This window comes from Rhyacophila brunnea, unplaced genomic scaffold, assembly GCF_057557595.1.
Source record: "Rhyacophila brunnea isolate RB1 unplaced genomic scaffold, BYU_Rbru_1.0 scaffold_7, whole genome shotgun sequence".
NCBI classification, from domain to species: Eukaryota; Metazoa; Arthropoda; class Insecta; order Trichoptera; family Rhyacophilidae; genus Rhyacophila; species Rhyacophila brunnea.
The window spans coordinates 2,282,056-2,303,113 of NW_028233339.1; the positions used below are offsets into that span (position 1 = coordinate 2,282,056).

Genomic DNA, 21,058 nt, shown 5'->3' on the forward strand with positions numbered 1-21,058 from the left:
GCTAATAGACGCTTTACTCGAGATCGCTTGCCTGCTTCTCCTTACCCGTTAGATATTTCAGTTCCCATTATTTCTGAGTTCTGGTTTGAACCTACGAAACAGATCCTGACTTAAGTTACATTATAGATATTGTATGTATTTTTGGCTTTCTATCAAGATTTTACATTTAAAAGCAACAGCGTCATAATTAATCACTCCATCAACTTTTTTAGAAAGAAATGTAGGCAAGTAATAAAAGATTAATCCGTGCTAAACTACAAGTTATCTATTGAATGTTATTATTTTGTCTGACTTTTTCATAATAATCAAAAAATGTTTTGTGGTTATCAAATTCTATCCTGCAAATTTTCCAAATAATACTTGGATATATGAATATGAACGACAGATAATCCAGTGTGATAAATTTTAATTGTGTTTACATTCCATTTCCATATTGTTTATTGAAATCGCGAAGGCTAGCTTGTCCCTGCAATGGTTGAGCGGCGAATGATAAATCTCATATTTAGGAAATGAAAGGGGGAAATTCGCACGTCGCACGCTGGCCTTCCAGTTTCATTATTATCTAGTTGGCGTTTTTATTGAAATACTTTGTCACATGTTTTTTTTAAACTATATCATTCTATTTAATTTAAAAAATAACTTATAGCAATAAATAACGAATGAGAATTGAAAGGTTTTTTAAAATATCCGGATGCACTCTAGGGCTAATCTTTTTAAATATGTATATTCGAAGATCTACTCGTTTAATGGTCAGCTATAATAATCAGCTATCAATGGATTTGGAATGTACCTAGATGAATCCATGTAAACATTTTTAAAACATTTAATGGCGATCACAGAACGATTCGAGTGTGACCGATACTATCAATGGATTTGGAATGTAACTAGATGAATCCATGTAAACTTTTAAAAACATTTAATGGCGATCACAGAACGATTCGAGTGTGACCTAAGTATTCTTGGAATATTGTGTTTAATTCGCTGTCTATATTGCTTATTTATTTTTGTGTTATCATTAGTAAAGGTGTACTCAGTATACTAGATAGCAGTGCGTATGCGGGAGAAACTGGTCCTGTTCATTAATATTCATACATGGGTAGTAGTGATAGCACGCCCACGATGGCCGCAGGTTCGAATCCTGGCAATGGCAAGTACATATTATATTGTTTTCAATTTGTGTATGAGTGAAAGTATGGACCAATACGTCGAGCGATTGGCATAACATCCATTTCTCGTAAAAACAAAATCAGCTAATACAAAACCTCCACTCTGTGGAGGCCCATTTGATCTTATTAGTGTCAGACAGGTAAAAAAATAGTAGGTATTGTGTTTTATTTGAATCAATATAACGTTCAAATTCAAGTAAATTAAATGTGTCCTTCTAAAAGTCTATTGACATATAAAATGGTTGTTCTAAAACAGGGGCGGGCAAACTTTTTGGATGGAGGGCCAAATTCAAGAATTCAAAATGAGCGGCGGGCCGCAAGTAAAATACCATTTTTAGATATACACTATTTATTATCACGAAAAATAGACAATACAAAAAAAATAATGAGAAGAATGAAACTGTTGTACATTTTTGAACATTTTTTTAAATTTAGGTGAATTTTGTAGTTGATATTCTCAAAACTGCTAGTAAATGGGCATCGGAGATATTTGATCGTAAAGATTTTTTATTGAGGTTCATGATCGAAAATGTTTGTTCACATATATAGGTTGATCCAAAAATAACGAACATTTTTCTTGCATACCTACTCTTTAAGTTGGTCGAATTTGTCTGAATTAAGGGCATTGTAAAATTTGGAGATTTCTTCACGACGATGCAATTCTCTTAAATCAGTGTCACACTGCAGATTAATAATCTCAAGTTGTAGCTCTGTCGGTACACTATCAATATCTATTGAAATCGATGTTCAACGTAGAAAATCGTGGCTACATAGTGTGAGACGAGACGCAAGGAATACGTACTGAGATAATACATTTACGAAACAACAAATTCTTCAAATTATGATCTATTATCAATATTTTTTTAAAAATTATAAAAAAGTTATTCGTAATCACAAGTACAATTATCGATGGCGGGCCGCGAAAAAATACCCGGCGGGCCACATGCGGCCCGCGGGCCGCAGTTTGCCCTCCCCTGTTCTAAAATGAAAACGATGATTTATTTATGCGTTATATATATATCAGCCGAAGGTAAAACGATAAATTCCAACATTCACAAAACACATCTGTCACGGAAAAATTATCTTCGTGAATCCACACCTTGCCCAACATGTCAAGGTGCTTTCATAAAAATCCGAAGCTTATATTGCCAGTTCACCAACGGGCAGTGGTCGCGGTGACGTCGCTCTATTCTCCCCCCCCCACCCGACCGCCTCGCGTACAATTCACGACGCCGCTCGCTAGCGTCGCTGCGACCGCCCGGTCGACGTCGCTTTCCGACGACTCCACTGCCCAGTCCGGCGCGATCGCCCACTGCGGTCGGTCACGGGTGGCTTATGTTGCCATCGCGCGTAAATTTATTCATATTATCGCACAACATTTCGGTGAATTTAAATAGTTTCGTTTTGTTATTTATCGACAGTGATTTAAAATAAATAATATGTTAATTGATCTTTGTGCTTGTTAGTTAATAATCCGTCATAAATAACATAAACTGTGTTCTCAAGAAAAGTTCGCTAAGTCAAATTGATAGTTGTTTATACTTACTATTTCGGTCAAGTGCAGTGTTGCTTTCGTTGCATAATGTTGTGGAAATTCAGTTCGTGTAAATGTATTATTATTTTTATACATTTTAATATTATATTATGACATCGTTTTATAATAAAATTGAAGTGTGACAACATCTTGCTTTGAAACAAATTATATTGTTGGATTTCAATGCATCACAAGTTATCAGTGAAGTTAAAATATAGCTGACGTACGTATAGTATGCTGCATCTATATAGTGCCTGTCATGCTAAATTGGATATACTGACTCATTTAATATTATTCGAGTCATTTAAAAATCGTGCCTTTTGTATAAATTAATGAAATAGGTAACATCAGAACAACCTTACATAATGGAGATTAGTTCGGTGTAGTGTGTTGATATAGAGTGCAACCAACATTTTCGTTGACGAGTTTAAAATAAAATATTGCAAAGTTCACTAATTACACAATGACACCGTTGTGCAATTAATACTGTGGGGTGGTAGGCATACTTAACTTACTCACCAGTTTTTTTTTCCTAAGTGTGGTGTATAATTGCAACCACGCTATCCATCGGCGTGTACTGCGGCGTGCAGGCGATGCCAGCCTCATTGCCGCCGGCCCAGCGAGCGTCGAAGGGGCGCCACCCCTTCCTCGCACGCGACAGGTGGGTTCTCGGCACTTACCTTTAGAATATTTTAAACTGCCTTTACTAACCTATTCGTGAATGTCATCGAAGCCGTTTCGCACTGAACGAGTTGTAATTTTTATTACCTGCATAATAATACATTATAATACGGCCACGGTAATACAACATCTATATATAAATAGGATTACTTTTTTCCATTGTTTTATATTTTAAATCATGTATTGTTCTTATTATTTATCAGATTAAACTGATGATCATTGTGTACAATCTGGATAATCATAGTATGCATAGGTACTTGAGGATTATTTTTGACCATGTCCGATCGTATAATAATCATGATATGGATGTATTTTTTTTCCAGATTTTGTTTCTACGAGAAATAAATGTTAGCCACTTGCTCAACCTATTAGGACCATTCTCTTAATTCCAAACACAAATTAAAAAAACAGTAGGTATGTGTAAGTACCTACTTTAGATTAGCATCGTCACGTGAATAATTACTACAAATGTCATTAGCTTTTTTAGCATATTCTTAGCATTTTTTCTTTAATTAAGCTTATTTTTCCACTGTACTAAAGACACGTTTATTGACCGATTGCCTTCCCGGACAGAATTTTCAATCCATGCTTTTCGGGATTAGTACCTATTCTCAATCGGGATCCTGATATTGGTGAAAGGTTAATTTATGCTGTTGAAAAGTAATCTACAATTATTATTCAACGTTGATTGACATTATTTTGTTTTTGATGTCGCTATCACGTAACATTTGCACGTGGGTATCAAAATGCGATTATGAAAAAAGGGAACACGAGCTACCAGTGGCGAATTTCACCATTAGGCCCTATTCGCTGCACCGATTGCCCCCCCACCCCTCATTAAAATTATTAAGTTAATTACTGAATACACTAAGATCATTTTTTTTTATTCGGGCCAAATTGAGTAATCAAGATTATAATAGGTATACAAAACAGTTTACACCATAAAATAAGTATTTTATAAACTCTGTATAAACAATAGGTGCGGTGCATCTTTCTCAATATTCGATAAATCGTGATGTTATTTGACAATATTATATTGAGAAATATATTAACTCTGCATCAAATTCTGCAAAGTTTACTTAATGCACTTCATGGGGTAAACGGTTGAATAATATAAAAACAACATTGTCATTCATTATAGGATTAAGGTTGGGTTCGTTTAATATTTTTTGAAATTGTTGAATTTTGAGGCCCCTTGTCAGCCCTCCTGTGCCCACTCAGAACATCGGTAAATCCGCTTATGGTATCTCAGATATCTTCAAAACTGAAATGTATTTTTTTAAAACAAATGATTTGTAAAATATGAAACGGTCGATATGAATTTCGCACTATACGGAATGATTGTATAATACGTTAAATCGTAATTTTCGTATAGTTATATACCTAGTGAAATATTTAATTGCAAAGATCTTTTTCATGAAAAATGTATTTTTCCCTAACTATTTATGCATTAAAATTCAACATCATACGTTTCATGCATGTGATAAGGTTTATCAAGAATTATTTGTATTTCAATATTTTATATGTAGCGAAAACCAAGCGATAAATTAGTTTTACAAATTATCTAACCACGTTAATGCTGAATCTCTTGAAAAGATCAGCCATTTTCTATTTAGGTATACTTTTTTGTTCACAAATGTCCGTTAATTCCGAGAAAAAGTTTATGAATTTATCTATTTAAAAAAAATATTAGAACAGAATTCATGACATTTAAACTTCAAAAGAATTGGTTCGAATCAAACGATTAAGGCTATACCTCAGTTGAGGCATGGTCTTTAGATCGTGGCTAGGCGATGCGCGGATTGCGGGTCGCGGGTGCAAATGACGCATGCCGAACGAAATATAATTTGTCATATAAATCCAACATGCGTCCATTTAATGTTCTGTGTATTGTTCTATTAATAACAATAATAATATATTCATTGACATGTTTACTTTTTCAAGTAAATGGGTAACGTTGTTAGTCATCTTTACACGATTTAAGAATCAATACCCCCGTCGCCATCACGAAACAAATTGACGTATGCACACCTCGACGTTCGCTCTCCGAATCCCAGCGAGTCCAAAATTTCGTCGCGCCTATAGTTGAAAATTATTTGCCGTTTCACTGATGTATCGTCTTCAACAAAAAACTATTACATGAATTATATGAAAGTTAATGTCAGAAGCAGAAGTAAACATTTTAAAAAAAATCCAGTGTTTTCGAAATCCGAAGTTGGAGTAGATTGAATGTGATTCCTGTTGTGTAAGCAACGAAACCATTAAAATTGTATAAGCATTCGAAGGTTTGACAGGACTTTCAAAATTATATTTAAATAATTATGCAACATGCATTTCGTAAATTGTATTGCCTAACTCGGATAATGCTAACCAATATTTTGCGATAGCTAGATTGTGTAATTTACTGATAACGATAATAATGAGTAGTTCTCAATGTTTGAGTTGTGATACAGTGATATTTGTAATATAATCCACAAACGTAGGTAATGGTTGTTAACATTATTGATTGTAGACTATGTAACGATACGTTTGCCCTTTGAACGTTACCCACTTTACTTTCTTACCTGATTTTATCATCTACTATTCGAAGAAAATGGTTATTTTGTTAACCGTTTTCCTGGTATTTATAAAATTGTTTAAAATACAGCAGTTGTTTGTTTACGTTTACATTATGCCGTGCGTTGTGGAAATATTATATTATCTTTGCCAAACGCCTGTTCGATAGTATTTTTTCGGTTTGATGTAATAGTATTAATCGTTGATGTAATTATAAATATTCGATGACCGCGCACTAAATTTGCACTTGACAATTTGCCAATTTCAGCTCGTAATATTTATTATGCTTTCGGCATTGAGAATTTAGAGATGGATCCATCACGCAGCAAGGTCCGCCACCATTTAGTTGGATCATTATTTTCGCAGACGCATTTATTACCCCCCCCCCCCGCTCTTGAAATATTGCACTTACTTTAAATGTTGCCACTTTATCGCATTCATGAATGACTTCATGGTTACATTATCTAGTTTACGGTTATTAACAAACATTGCAATAATTCCCTTCCATTTGTTATGAAACGGCGGGATCATTTTCATATAAACAACATTATATTTAAACTGAATTTATTAGAATATATATTGATTAATATAATATATATATCAGATTACAATTTAGACAATAACTTGCTACAGTGTAGTTTGATACAGTTAATGCAATCGATGCGTCTTTCTCTATGGTTGAATTTAAACTGAATTGTAAAGCTATTTTGATTAAGTATATTATAAAACAAACATTGATATTACGTATGGCATTCTCCGACGACAATATTCGTTAGCGTTGGGAGGATGTTTGAAACAATAAGCGATAAATCAAATCTTTATCAAACGCATTGCTAGCATTGCATTCATTGTACTGCTTACCACTCGATAAGAATAATATAAAAATAAGCTCAAATCGCGGGTCTGTAACATACTTACTTAGTCATACCATACGAAGTTATCTGCCGGTCGAATTTGAAACTAAAATCATCTATCCAAAAACTATCAAAGAAGCTGCCAAACGTTTAGATTTTCGCAAACTCTAAAAAATTCTGTACTTTTATCCTCCTATAATGTGGTTGACGAAAGGAGAGGAAAGAGGAGTATACAAATATTAAGCAACATAATATTTTGATCGACACAACTGTCTCAACTTATTATAATGGGTCTTGTAATACCACTCCTATCGCGAATCAGTCTAGTACTCTAGTAGCATAAAGCTACCACAAGGTTGCGCAAATGTCCTCGATCTTGCGCATGATCTGGATATTGGTTACAGTTTTGAGGGTTGTCGACCACTATGATAGAGGTAGATTAAGTGGGATTGGGCTATTCGCAGGGCTTCCCAAACTTTTTCTGCAATGGAACACTTTGCAAACCCGGAAATTTTAACACTTAGCTAATTTTTTAGATCGATTCCTACTAGTAAAAATTTAAAAAAAAAAATGATATTAAAAACATTATTCATTTAGTAATTACATATTTTTAAATATACAACTATAATATAAACATATGAATAAATAAAGCACTTAGGTAATAACTTTGATAATTTTGAGTCCTTGAATTGTATATCTTCTTGATATCAGGCACAGTATTGGTAAGTTAAGTTGCATTCTAATATCTGGTGTGGCGTCGAGTCTGTTCTTGCACTTTGACTTCGTTGCAGCATAAATAGAAAATCCCGCTTAGTAAACGGAAGTAAAACAATCATGGTCCCCACATTCTGAAACGGGCCCTCAGGCTAGGATCTTTGGCGGGCCCCCTACCTATCTCTAATGTTAAAGGCAGTGTGACACATCACATTAATATCTGTCAACTTTTGTTACAGCTCAAATGAAGGGCCCTTATTCAGTGTATTATGAACTATTTTTTCTATTTTTAATACATCTACTTTCATCATGGATTTGTCGAGTATGAATACGCAATAATCAAAAATTACATCGTTTAATTATATAATTTAAAATTAACAAATTTTAAATGAAGTATAATAGCGCCGCTAAAATAACATCTCGAATTGATTCATTATTGTTATAATAAATTTTTATACTTTTTATACGCTGTAAAACTCATGTCCGGAAACTTGTACGTATGCAGTACGCCATATCACACTTAACCGTGAAATGTTGTATCGGAAATATATGACAGTATTTTAAAGACCGTCCAACCTCTGGGTCGTATAGTACTGACATAAAATAAAACACGGTTCTTGTCGGTTTACACTTTACAAGAAGCCAGCAGCAAACAGATTTTTAAAATGGCTGATATACTGGATTATTTGTTAGATTATGTTGGGTTAGTGACACGAGCAGAAACGCCGACCTTCAGTTAGTGTTTGTGGCAGAGTATGGTTTAACGACATAACTATACAAATCTAGCCTTGTAGTCAATTCTACTTCTCAATAGCCTTGCGACAACCTCACGACACGGTTCAGACAGGATATATAAGTCCCATGGTTCTAAACTATGGAAGAATCAAGAATGAAATGGTCAAAAAGACCATGAACAGGTAACCACTAGCGTAATCGTTTAGTATTAGGAAGTAAAATGTATGTTGTTAACCTTTTCTTTGTAAATGTAATAAAATTTTACGTAAAAAATTTTCGCCTCCGAAAATCAAGAGTGCTCCAGTGTAATTGGAACGCTGTGACCACAGGCCTCGAGATGACACGTCGCGTAGATTTGGGCGCGATCTAATTTGGAAATAATTTCCGGGAAATCTCCATTAAACTTAGAAAATAAGTTATGGGAGAGATTGTTTACGTAAAATTTAGCAAGTACATGCTTCAATAACTTTTATAGCAATAATGGAAGTGTATGAAAATTGAAAAAGAAAATTGAATATTTATAAATTTATATACTGTATAATTGTGAATAAAGAATTTTAATACTAATTTTATCAATACAAGATAGAAGCTAACTACCGTTATAAAAATACTGTAAACGCGTACCTATATTTATAGACGCGTAATTATAATTATAGATTTTGTTAATGCTATAACTTACTGACTATAACGAATATTGTAAAAGTAACTATTGGAAAAACTTAAGATTCTGGTATAGATGGGTTTCTACCCATAAACAATAATAAATCTTAATCGCGTCTTGGGTAAATAAAAGAATCAAACACTACAACTAAAAACACAAATTGACGTGTGACCTTGAACTTTAACTGAATTCTGTTCGACTAGAATTTACGGCCCGGCTGTGTTGAGTTGCCAGATAAAAATAGATTCAAGGTTACGTTTAGATTACTATGGAAAAGCCACTATTAAAGACTAAATAAATTTGTAGTCGCTTGTAATTAACATCTTGTTAGGATTAAGCATTTATATATTTAAGTTGAAATGTTAAGTATAATATTATGGTATTTTCACGTAATAATGTTCGTCCGAAAGGTAAATATCGAATGAGAAAGTTTCTGCGGCTCCAAACAGTTTTATTAAAACTTAGTAAAATTCTATTGGCCTAAAAAGGCCGAGAGTGGTGGAAAGGACTAGTACATGGGTGTCAACCTTTCGTTTTGACATTTTAAATTTAAAGACTGCCATTCCCTTATTTAGTACCCGAATACTTATTCCGATACCTCGATGGAAAGCTAGAAACTTTCCCCTTCGTTTGAACACGAAAAATCATATAAAATCAACTACTTTGCTTACGTCATCGCCACCGCGTATTTAAGGGACTTGTTCTAGAGGGTGCTTGAAACACCCCTATTGAAACTTTATTTTGTGAAAATAAGGTAGAGTAATTTTAACCCGATTTAATTAGAAGATATCTCTATTAGAAAGTTGCCAGGAACGGGAGATATATGTAAATTTATCCCGTGAGAGAAAGATATACATCTGCTATCCCTTACGGACTGTTTCCTGTTAAACCTCTATCCGAAGGGTATAAAAGGCGACCACTTTTCCCGTAAAATCATTAGTTTCTACACTCTTCACCGGCGATCTTCAACAAGCAGCAGTCCTCACTGCCAAGTTGTGAGACACGGTTCTCAGTACATTCGCGATTCATACGTACCAGTAAGTCCCCTTCGACGGGCAAAACGTAGCGCGAATAACACGTATCTGTCGGTAGTGACGTCGGCCGCTAAAACGTAGCACGAATACCACGTATCTGTCGATAGTGACGCGCTCGCGGAGTAATTTTATTTTTCGTTACTCATACGAGGTGACGTAATCGGGATAAATTACGTGATCGGATTTGTTTTATAAAAACAAATTAATAAACTCAGTCTGTAATAATAAATTTTACAAATCTTTTTCGGAATTATAAAATAAATTTTTGAAACTTTATTAAGTAAACATAATCATAAAATAAATTTTAGTAAACAAATTCATAAACATAAAAACAAATTTTAGTAAATAAATTTGTAAACATTAAGCAAACCTTTTGTAAACAAGTCTGTAAACACAAATAAATATTTGTAAATACACTGTGAACATAAATAAACTTTATAAACAACAATAAAATAATTTTATTCTTTTTATAAACCCAATACTATGTGACTAAAGAACAATTTATATTTTTCTTACGAAGAAATATTTCATGAAATAAAAATATTCAAAGAATATCTGCGTATACATTCTCTGAATTAGGTGTGACTTTTTGGGAATTTGTGAAAGATTTCACAGAGATCCTATAGTGAACAAATAAATAGTTTACTGATACTTTAATGAGATTTAATTACGGGAACAATGACAGTTAACCTTATTGTGTGACCGTGAACTCTGGTACCTGGATAAATTCGGCACCACACCAGCTGAGAGTTTTATTCGGGAATTCAAAAGTTGTGATACTACAAAGGAGATCCACCTCTCCTAATTCATCGCTAGTCTCCTCAGTGACGGCCCGGTAGCATTATTGAGCTAGCCGTGAGCCGGGTCATGTCATTAGGTTATGTTTTCAGCATTGGATTCATGAATTTTGCCAAAATCAGCCATGAAAATTGATTTAATGTTCATATTGAGTATAATAAAATAAGCTCACGGCGAACTGTGTTACGGTGAAATGTTTTACGTACAATTTACACGTAACCGTACAACTATCTACATTTTCATGATGATTTTCCAAACACTGAACCCAATAATGTTAATTTTGGTGGGAAACAGAAAAATAAATGGCTGCTATGACGTTTTAAAATTCTATACTTAGTACTAATTTGATAACCCTTTAGTTAGTATTAACTGAAATATAGAATATTTAGGAACACCTGTAACGTGACTGGATATTATAGAACGGTAAAAAACATCACTGCCATTTACTTACAGTGCAGCCAGATGCGTGCTTATTTCCCACCGATAAGGGTAAAACAGGCGTGCATAATTTATTCGCAATGCCATTTTTGGTGCGAGGTGTGTTCGATTAGCGCCGCAGGATAAAAATAATCTTTCTATAAACAGAGCGAACGCTTTTAATAGACGCCGACTCCGTCATGTGCTCTGTTCTGTGTTTTAACAAACTTCTCTCGCGAAGGCGTCCGCAGAGCCCCGTTCTGTCGATGCCAAATATACAATCCGCGCCCCGGCATTATTGTGAAAATATTTTGAATTCACGAAAGCTCTGCGTAAATATTGTGTTCAGATCGAACAGTCAAGACTCGAGGACATCGCAGAATTATATTACCCCTTGTCTCTCCACTGGTTACGGCATTTACTTGCCGGTATTTCATGGCGATTTACATGTATGTAAAAATGTATTTGTTAACCTACAATGTTTTTCTGACAGAATTTTGTGTCTAGGTTATTATGTCACGTCTTTGCGTTCATCTTTCACGTACTTCGCGCATATCTATAGACTTCTCTGTACACAGGTGCTAACGCCGTAGCAATATTTTGACTCCCTAGTTAATGATGGCACGAAAAACTTACCAATTTTGTATTTGTACCATTGTACCTATATAATAATATGTTTATGCATGTAAAATCGTTGTACTTTCAGTTCTCCATTAGGTATTGGACATAATGGTATATTATTATGTAGTCATTTTATTCATAGGAATGGGATGGGTTTAATATTTGGAAGATTTTGAAAGAAATTGAGTTAGATTATGATAATTCCATAAGTGAACTTAACTAACTTTGAGATAGGTGCTTATAAAATCTTATGTTTCATAATGTTTGAGGCTTTCACGGTTGTTTTTTATCGTAGTATATTCTTGGGTTTTCACCGTGTCTCCTTCTTCCTTCTTTACTCGACTTTATCTCTTGATAATGGCCTCTGCAACGAGCCCGAAACGTCGAGTAAAGAAGGGAGAAGGAGACACGGTGAAAACCCAAGAATATATCTTATGTTTCAATTCACAAGAAAATAGTGTGTAATATTAATTGTCTTTTAAATTAATGTGCGCATTGCCTTTCTAATAGGGATAATATCTTGAAGAAAAATTGGACCCTCGAAACATCTAGTTCTTCTCATATTAGAAGTGTGGTTGAAAAATGAACCATACCTATATAGCAAATTCGCGATTATGTTATATACACCGACTAATAATTATTATTCTTCTTAATAATCAATCGTTAAAATTATTTTTTATTCATGACAAAACGGTACTGAAAATTTCCAATCAAATCTTATTGAATAAATCTAGTAATTTTAAGTTAAATTCCAATAGATTTTAGTTTTGTACTATTCCATTTGAGTCGTTTTGTGCGTCCCGCGTTTCGCCTTTCGCCATCAAGTACCATCGATCGATAGTATTATTATTTATTTTAAGTTTAATCTGCAATGGTAGATCGACACGATAGCAACAGACCAAAAAAACTACGTGTGGTTTATTTGAATATATCGGAGAAAATATGGTGATAATTCTTTTCCTGACGATGCCCAAATCAAGCATTTGTCGCCTCAATTTCCCGTAGATGATTGATTATATACCATACTATTAACATTTTACACGATATTCTTTGATCTGATCAAATGCCAACACGTGTCAGCATCCCATTAACACCAAATGGTATTGTTTCCTCTACTCGTACTAGGAATCTTTTCGCCAGCCGCGTTTATTTATATCGCCGAGTTTTCCGCATTTGCGATAAAAGGCCGCCGAGCCGCGAATAGACGCTGCGGTGTTTCCATCACTGTGGCAACGCGCGACGCCTCGCCCAAGCCATTTCCTCGAGACGTCAGCGAGCCGGACACGTGGCGTCTCTCCTCCACAAACGCAGCGCCCACGTGAAGTTTATGTGTACATATTGTCAATTACTGTTTTGGCACGCCACAAGTGTGATGCCTTCTTTATAGTCAGCTGTTCGTAGTTCGTCGATGCTAGCCTTTATGTAATGGTCATTAAATATTATTGCATCCATATTATTATGTTAATAAAAAACCTAACAATCAGAGTTTCTGAATAGAAGTCACTGAGTAGTATTTTTATATTTTTTAAGAATTTGCCAATACATTAAAATGTCTTGTGGCTTTTTCACAATTATCGAATTATGTATAACTTACCAGGTTATATCATTCAAGTTATTAATAAAATATAGCATTTATTAGTTTTACATGAATCCATATACTTATCTACCTACTCATTTGACACGTCGAAAAATATATTAAGATAATAGTATTTAACGTAAATTTGTTAATGACCCAGGATCAGTGACACTGAGTAAGGATGATACCTCAAATTCTTCTACTTACATTAAAACTTAAATTTTTCTACGCTACCCTTACGAACTGTCGATTGGTCTCCGGCAGTCAGGTTGCCAACAACCACGAGGCAGTAGAACGGAAACCAGCGTTTACGTTTACGCACGTGGTTGCAGCAACCGGCCACACTTTCTAGTCTTTGGTAGAGTCTCCGTCACGTAACCTTGCCATTTGGAATAGATGTTTTTGAATGAAAACGTGAATAAACCAATCGAGTGCTTGGAATTTACTCAATTATAGGGCATACGTGTGTAAACCAATCGAGTGCCCGGCTTTTACTAATACATTTATACGCTTGCGAATACACACAAATCCTTGTCACTGTGTACAATGGCAAGGTTACGTGGAGGATAGTCTAAGTCTAAGAGGCCTTACATGTCACGTGGCCCTTTAACGTTTATGTATAGGTACATTTCACATGTGTTTTGTTGCATACATCAATGATCATTTAAGGGGGGACATGCTCGTCGAAGGTCAAAATTGAGTTTTTATTGTATTTTCAAACCATGATCCTGGACACTCCTTAAACGTTGTAGATAATCTATTTATATAATTTTGAAGCCTTATTATCCTTTATAGTTATTTTAAACATTTGATGACTGCATAAAGTATTTTTGTTACATAAAATAGTATTCTTTTAAACCTCTCGCTCTAATGTTTTAGAATATAGTCATATTTCGGTACATAACTGTGCAGTGGTGTTAAGATTTTTTACGTTTATTAATTTTTAAACGCATTTATGAAACCATTAGTATAATTTATTACGAGATAATTTTTGTAAAATATTCACGATAAAAAATTATATTGATAATCTCTGTGATCCCAAATTTGACAAGAATTAGGCATTTTATTATTCAAAAAATCGGCAAGATTAACACATTTGAAGATGATTCTAAAGATACTTATTATAAGCTATGTCTTTGAACATTGAAGTGTGATAAACATCTTATGAATAATGATTGCTTTATAATAATTATTGACCTAAAAATAAGGTAGTGTTTTTTTGAAATACGCTATTTCTTTTGTCATTCCCTAGTGGTTAAGCTACAACATACGGCCGTAGCCATTAATTGACAAACTATTATTAAAGTAGGGATTAAAATTATGTTAACGCGCGTGTTTGAACATGTACCTAACCGAATTTTTTTTTATTTTTTTTTAAACGGTACATGTTCAAACACGCGCGTCAATATCATTTTACTCCCTACTTTAATTATATTTTGTTAATTTATGGCTATAGCCGTATGTTGTAGCTTAACCACTGGGGAATGACAAAAGAAATGGCGTATTTCAAAAAAACACTACCTTATTCTTAGATCAATAATTATTATAAAGCAATCATTATTCATAAGATGTTTATCACACTTGAATGGTCAAAGACATAGCTTATAATAAGTATCTTTAGAATCATCTTCAAATGTGTTGATCTTGCCGATTTTTTGAATAATAAAATGCCTAATTCTTGTCAAATTTGGGATCAGAGAGATTATCAATATAATTTTTTATCGTGAATATTTTACAAAAATTATCTCGTAATAAATTATACTAATGGTTTCATAAATGCGTTTAAAAATTAATAAACGTAAAAAATCTTAACACCACTGCACAGTTATGTACCGAAATATGACTATATTCTAAAACATTAGAGCGAGAGGTTTAAAAGAATACTATTTTATGTAACAAAAATACTTTATGCAGTCATCAAATGTTTAAAATAACTATAAAGGATAATAAGGCTTCAAAATTATATAAATAGATTATCTACAACGTTTAAGGAGTGTCCAGGATCATGGTTAGAAAATACAATAAAAACTCAATTTTGACCTTCGACGAGCATGTCCCCCCTTAAGACAATTATTGCCACAAAACGCGCCCTAACACTTTATGGTTGCATCTGTTGTTGAATAAGGATATAGCCTATGTATCAGTGGCGAGGTGGAGGTAGGCTGTTAATATTCGACATCAATTAATATTGCACACTAAACTTTGCCAGTCATACTTATTTATTTTCATTGAGCTAAGAATACAATTAGCAGATGGCGCTAGTTAGTTTTTAAAATTCAATTCAACCCTGCCTAAACCAAATCATATCTAATAATTATGTAGTTTTTGCGTGCTATTGGCGATCCGACAAAAATAGTACCTACACACTTTTTCAGTTTTGAAATTTTGAAATAAGAATACATAATAATATTACAGATGATAATATTTTTTAAATTCATTAAGCTCTTCCTAAACCAATCCATAATCGAAAGAAAATACTTTTCTATCAATAAAATATCTAAAATTATATGTGCTTTAATGGCATAATTTTAAATATTTAATAGATACTTAAACAAATATTTTTTTGACTTTTATCTACTATGGTTTGGATTAGGCAGGGTTTTATTGAATTTTAAAAATTGACAAACACCATCTACACATGTAGTCTTAGTCCAATGAAAACACATACATTTGACTGACAAAGTTTAGTGCACGCTATTTATGTCAGATCTTAACAGCCTACCTCCACCCTTCGCCACTGCTATGTATATATTTAAATTTAGTAAGTATATTAATATCCCAAGATAATTTTCATTAAACGTCCAAATTTCTATGGTTTGCTACCCCATTTACTTTCATTGGCTGTCTTTTATAAATTCCAGTCAGTAAAACACTTACATTTCCATATTGATAATATAACTACAACAACATTTTTTTTGTTGAACGTCATGGTGAATATTCCATACATACACGAGTAGGTAGTTTATTTTATCATTAATTAATATTACAAAGAATTCGGTTATCATTCATGTTTGCTTGACACGTGAACTGTCACTTTTTGATGCTACGTTCTGTTGAATCAATTATGCAGTAATAAACCCCCGTCAAATTTTATTAACATAATCATCATCAAATTTGGCCATAATCGAGAAAAATACCCTTCTTATATTAAAAAAAATGATCAAAAAACGTGTTTATAATTTATTATCTTCTTCTTTCCCTCTTTTCAGCCTCAGCGAGTGCTACTTCGCAAGCAAGGGTGCTGCACACGTGCTGTCGTCGGGCGGGGGTTTGGGGATCGGGGCGGGAGCGGCGGTCGCGGGCGGCAGGGCCCGCCGCACCCCCGCCCCCGCCCCGGCCGGCTCCAGTGACATCCAATTACACCTTCAGTCCATGTTCTACCTGCTACGGCCGGAGGAGACCCTCAAAATGGTATGATTATTTCCAATTACCTTATATTTTATCCTTGAGAATAAAGCTTATAGCCGCCATCGACAGCATATATTTTTTCTATTATAGCGCCTGTACACGTGCATGGAATTACTGTCGGCAATAGTGCTTATTTTTAAATATCGTGACAATACCTGTTTACACGTAAAAGTGCTGACTGTCTCTCCAATCTCATTCTTCAAGAGTAAGCAAAGCGCGATGTTATCGTTTTTGGTACCATTTGACAGGACGTATTGAAAATCGGTTAAGCCGCGTTGACACGATCCGAGTACACTCGGACCGAGCGCACTTGTACGAGACAGCTTCATACTAATTACTCCTATACGAGCTAGCGTGCTACTTTTCCGAGCTATCTCGTATAGGAGTAATTAATATTAAGCTGTCTCGTACGAGTGCGTTCGGTCCGAGTGCACTCGGATCGTGTCAACGCGGCATTAACGTCAAAATGAGTAGTTTGTTTTTTTACCGGCAAGTTCGCCATTATCGTTCTACTGCGCAGGCGCAGATCTTACTTGCGCGTTAAAGTTCAGAAACTTCCAAACTTGTTTGATCCATGCACGCAATCTTGCCAACTCCAGGATAATACATGTTTCTCCCATATATTTTCTTACTGTGCACAGTAAATCTATGCACGTAGGTATAAACGGGGTATTACTACCAATTCATACTGTTCATTCAACTTTTTTAAATCACGATAGGTAGGTGTTTTGTAAGAAGTCAGTATGAACCTAACTTAATTTATGATATATTTTACAACAGTGTATTCCAACCGCCGGTTCGCAAATAATTATGGTCTTTTTAAAATGCATATGCCAAATTTTCCTACCATTATCAACATAATAATGTCTCTTCAGGTATTTTCCACAAATAATACCGATTATAATGAGAGATAAGATGGATTCGTTCCCATTCACTGCGGACCAGTTAATTACTATTAATTACCACATTTGATTAACATGCTAATAGTAGATATCTAATGGCAACTCACCAGTTGAGGAAGAAAAAGACATGTTTATATCTTTGCAAGAATTATTAATTGCTGCTGACGTCAACCGGAAAGTCATTATAAATAATATGTCAACATTAAAAATTAAAAACATTAATCGCTATTATACCGATAATGATGATTCTCGTAAAGGCAATCTGTGGATTTATAATCCCTTTATGGGAGACACCATTTCATGCGCATTTATACAAATATGTACATACTTTGTCTCAGTTTTGGATATCACTGGAAGAAGAATATACACCTCTAACTTTACTGTTAAATGTAGGTATGCTAAGGATAGCTGTATGTTAAAATATAAGATTTAAAAACGACCTAATAAATAAAAGTCTATTTTTATAATTTCGGCGTTAACGGTCCGCGAAATATTTTTTCCTTTTCTCACCGGTCCTCAAGCGTAAAAAGGTTTTGAAACACTGTTATACACATTTGACATTCCACCAAAATTATCTATTCAAAAAATAAGTATATTGAAATATCAATAGTTAATTGTAGGACCTGTATTATAGTATGTTGTTATCAATAGGTAAGGTTACTTCCAAGAATATGTAGATACAAGTTATAATAATATGATGTTTTTTATAGATGCTGAACAATAAATTATTATTATTGTCATTCGGATTGAAATAAAGGTTACTTTGTCTGAAAACAAGACAATTATTATACCTGTCTATTTTTTTCATTCTTTATAAGTAACAGTGGCTTCTGTTGTATTCATAAATCAAATTAACCACAGGTATAGAAATGCACGCTTTTAATATGTTGATAAAGTAGGTTCTCAGTGGTGCTGAATACCTAGGCGACCGAATTAGATTACATTGTTATGGATTAGGTAGATACTTTTTTTTGTTAAATCGTGAGGTAGAAATCTCCTCTTAATGAATAAATAATAGAGAAATCTGTGGTTTCAATAAAATTTGACAATAATCGTCACCGGTGACCAGAGGTGGTTCCGGCTGTTATGCACCAGTAAACTGCCACTAATAATAATAATTGCCATGCCTTCTTGAACCACAAAAACGATTCTCAATAGGCCACTCTCGGATGGGTGGTCAAGTGATCTCTCGGGAGCTGACGGAAGCGACGCGGCTTTTTCTAGATGCCAATATTCGAAAGTAAAAGTCGTGTTTTTGCCCTGAATAAGTGGAGTATTATTCCAATTTAATGTCTTCAGCATGCGGCCTAATCTTGTAATTTGTTTGAATCCGTCATTATTCATTAGTGTGATATTTTAATCTATAAATCTGTGTTTGAAAGTGATGTTCGTGACTAGATTACAGATTTAATCCGCGTTCGTCATATTGAGAATTCAAATCGTTTCAATTCTTTTGTAGTTTCGATATATTTTTGCCTTCCGATGTGTTTCGTATTGCTATTATATTATATTTTATGTGTAATGATACTAGGACGTCTAAACCTTAATTGTAATAATGTCTAATTCTAATCTAATCATACTCCCGAGAAAGATTCGGAGCCATCCGGATTGTTCCGCTACTTTATTACATAATACTTATATTTTTACGTCTATGTTAATTAACTTGAATTCAAGAAATAGAATATTGATAGATTTCATTTTCATGAAACTGCTTTAGAAGCACGGCTTTGTATACCATTGGACATTGGTTATCGGTCATATTTTGTCATGTCGGAGAGGATACAATAGAACACCCTACAGTTGGATAAACCAAATCAAGAATGCCACATTGTGTCGCTGAATGACGGGAGCGGCAGAAAGAACTCAGCAGCGGAAAAGCCTGCCAAACGGTCAAATCATCCAGGCACGATCCTCTGTCATGAGACACCGACGAAAGAGAAGAAATTAAATTTGCCTAGGGATGTGGGGGTTGTAAGCTAACCTAACCTAACAATTTTAATTTGCCATGTTGACACGTTGGTTTTTGACACGTCGAGATTTTACATACTTATCAATCGCGTCAGAAATTTAATCGGCACCCGATTTTTATAGTATGACTGCCCCATTTTTTTCATGTGTTTATTTGTGTCTTCAAAAATTAATAAAAGTAATATATCGATTTAAATATAATTGTATATAAGTAGATTTAAAAATCGTTGTTACATGCAATAACATTAATGACATGAATTTTTGCTATTAGCAATAGGGTTGCCAGACGTTCGGATTTTCCCGGAAACGACCGCTTTTAAGGGCATCCGGGGTCGTCCGCAGCAATTTTAATATCTGTGTGTTATTTCTGCGAAAATTGACATGCCAATTGATATTGCCAAGGAGGCCACCACGATGAGAGAGGACCTACATTATTGTCCACGTCGTCTATTGTACCTACCTATATTTAATTTGACAGGTGCCTTCAGTCTTGTATGCTTTATTTTTAACTAGGTAGTTAGTGGATCCCCGTAATTATTAATAATTACTTCGCAAAAAAATAGTATTTTAATACAGGTAGGTACCGATTTCAATCAATTGTAAAAAAAATCAACTAGAGATTAGAATTTTTAGCATTATATAAATGTTCTAATTTAAGTGTGAAAAATGGAGAACATCACAGTCTTTACCGACTTGAGACCATTTTGATATGGCACTACCAGTTTTCCATATATTGTACTAGCGGCTGGTCTGTCATTGCTCCTTTATGACTTATGTTATAAGTTATAACAAGTAATGAAAAAAAATACAAACTATCTTCGCCATCTTTACACTATTACAGTGTTGTACTACAACGGCAATATTATTTTATTATACCTAATCTGTTATAATGAGAGTATCAACGGTGCGTAGCGTACTGATTATATCAGACGATTTAATTGTACTTTTTGCGAAAGCTGATTCTGTCAACCGCATTGTTTTGCGGTCAACCAATCGATTCGCGTTATCTTTTTCTATTGTGATTTTCCTCGTTACTGCCGTTCCTTGTTAGCGCTAAAAAGTTGGATAAAAACAGAACCGAATCATTGTTTGTAACCTTTTGCGCATAAGATAATTTTGCTTACGCATTTTTTGTTGGAGCTGATCCAATTGCTATTTGTTATTTTACGATTCGTAAATTTCTGGCCGATTTCAAGGCTCCGAAATGTGAAGAAAGTATTCCTATGCCAACGCAGTGGTCAAAGTTGTTTTGGATGCTTAAAATATCCTACTATTTGATTCGAGTTCTTGACCCAAAGTCACTTTTTGACACGCAATTCTATTGACGACCACAAATATTTTTAATCTTGCTTCTTTTACGTTTTGCGTATTAATAGTCAAGGTCTATTTCAAGGTTTTCTATGTGACAAGGGTTTTCGGTAAACCGAATATTA

At 34.2% G+C, this 21,058-nt stretch overlaps 1 protein-coding gene across 3 annotated transcripts in view; it reads left to right on the forward strand.

The window, feature by feature from the left end:
- The window catches only part of ssh (Protein phosphatase Slingshot), a 405,463-nt gene that overhangs the window by 304,540 nt on the left and 79,865 nt on the right, over nucleotides 1–21,058 (forward strand). For 2 of the 3 annotated variants that reach the window (XM_085957904.1, XM_085957903.1), the window contains exon 3: nucleotides 16,557–16,758. In XM_085957904.1, coding sequence (XP_085814030.1) covers nucleotides 16,557–16,758 — 202 coding nt within the window. Of the gene's footprint in view, nucleotides 1–2,576; nucleotides 3,362–16,556; nucleotides 16,759–21,058 lie in introns of those variants that run through there. The other variant, XM_085957905.1, reaches the window with a different exon arrangement.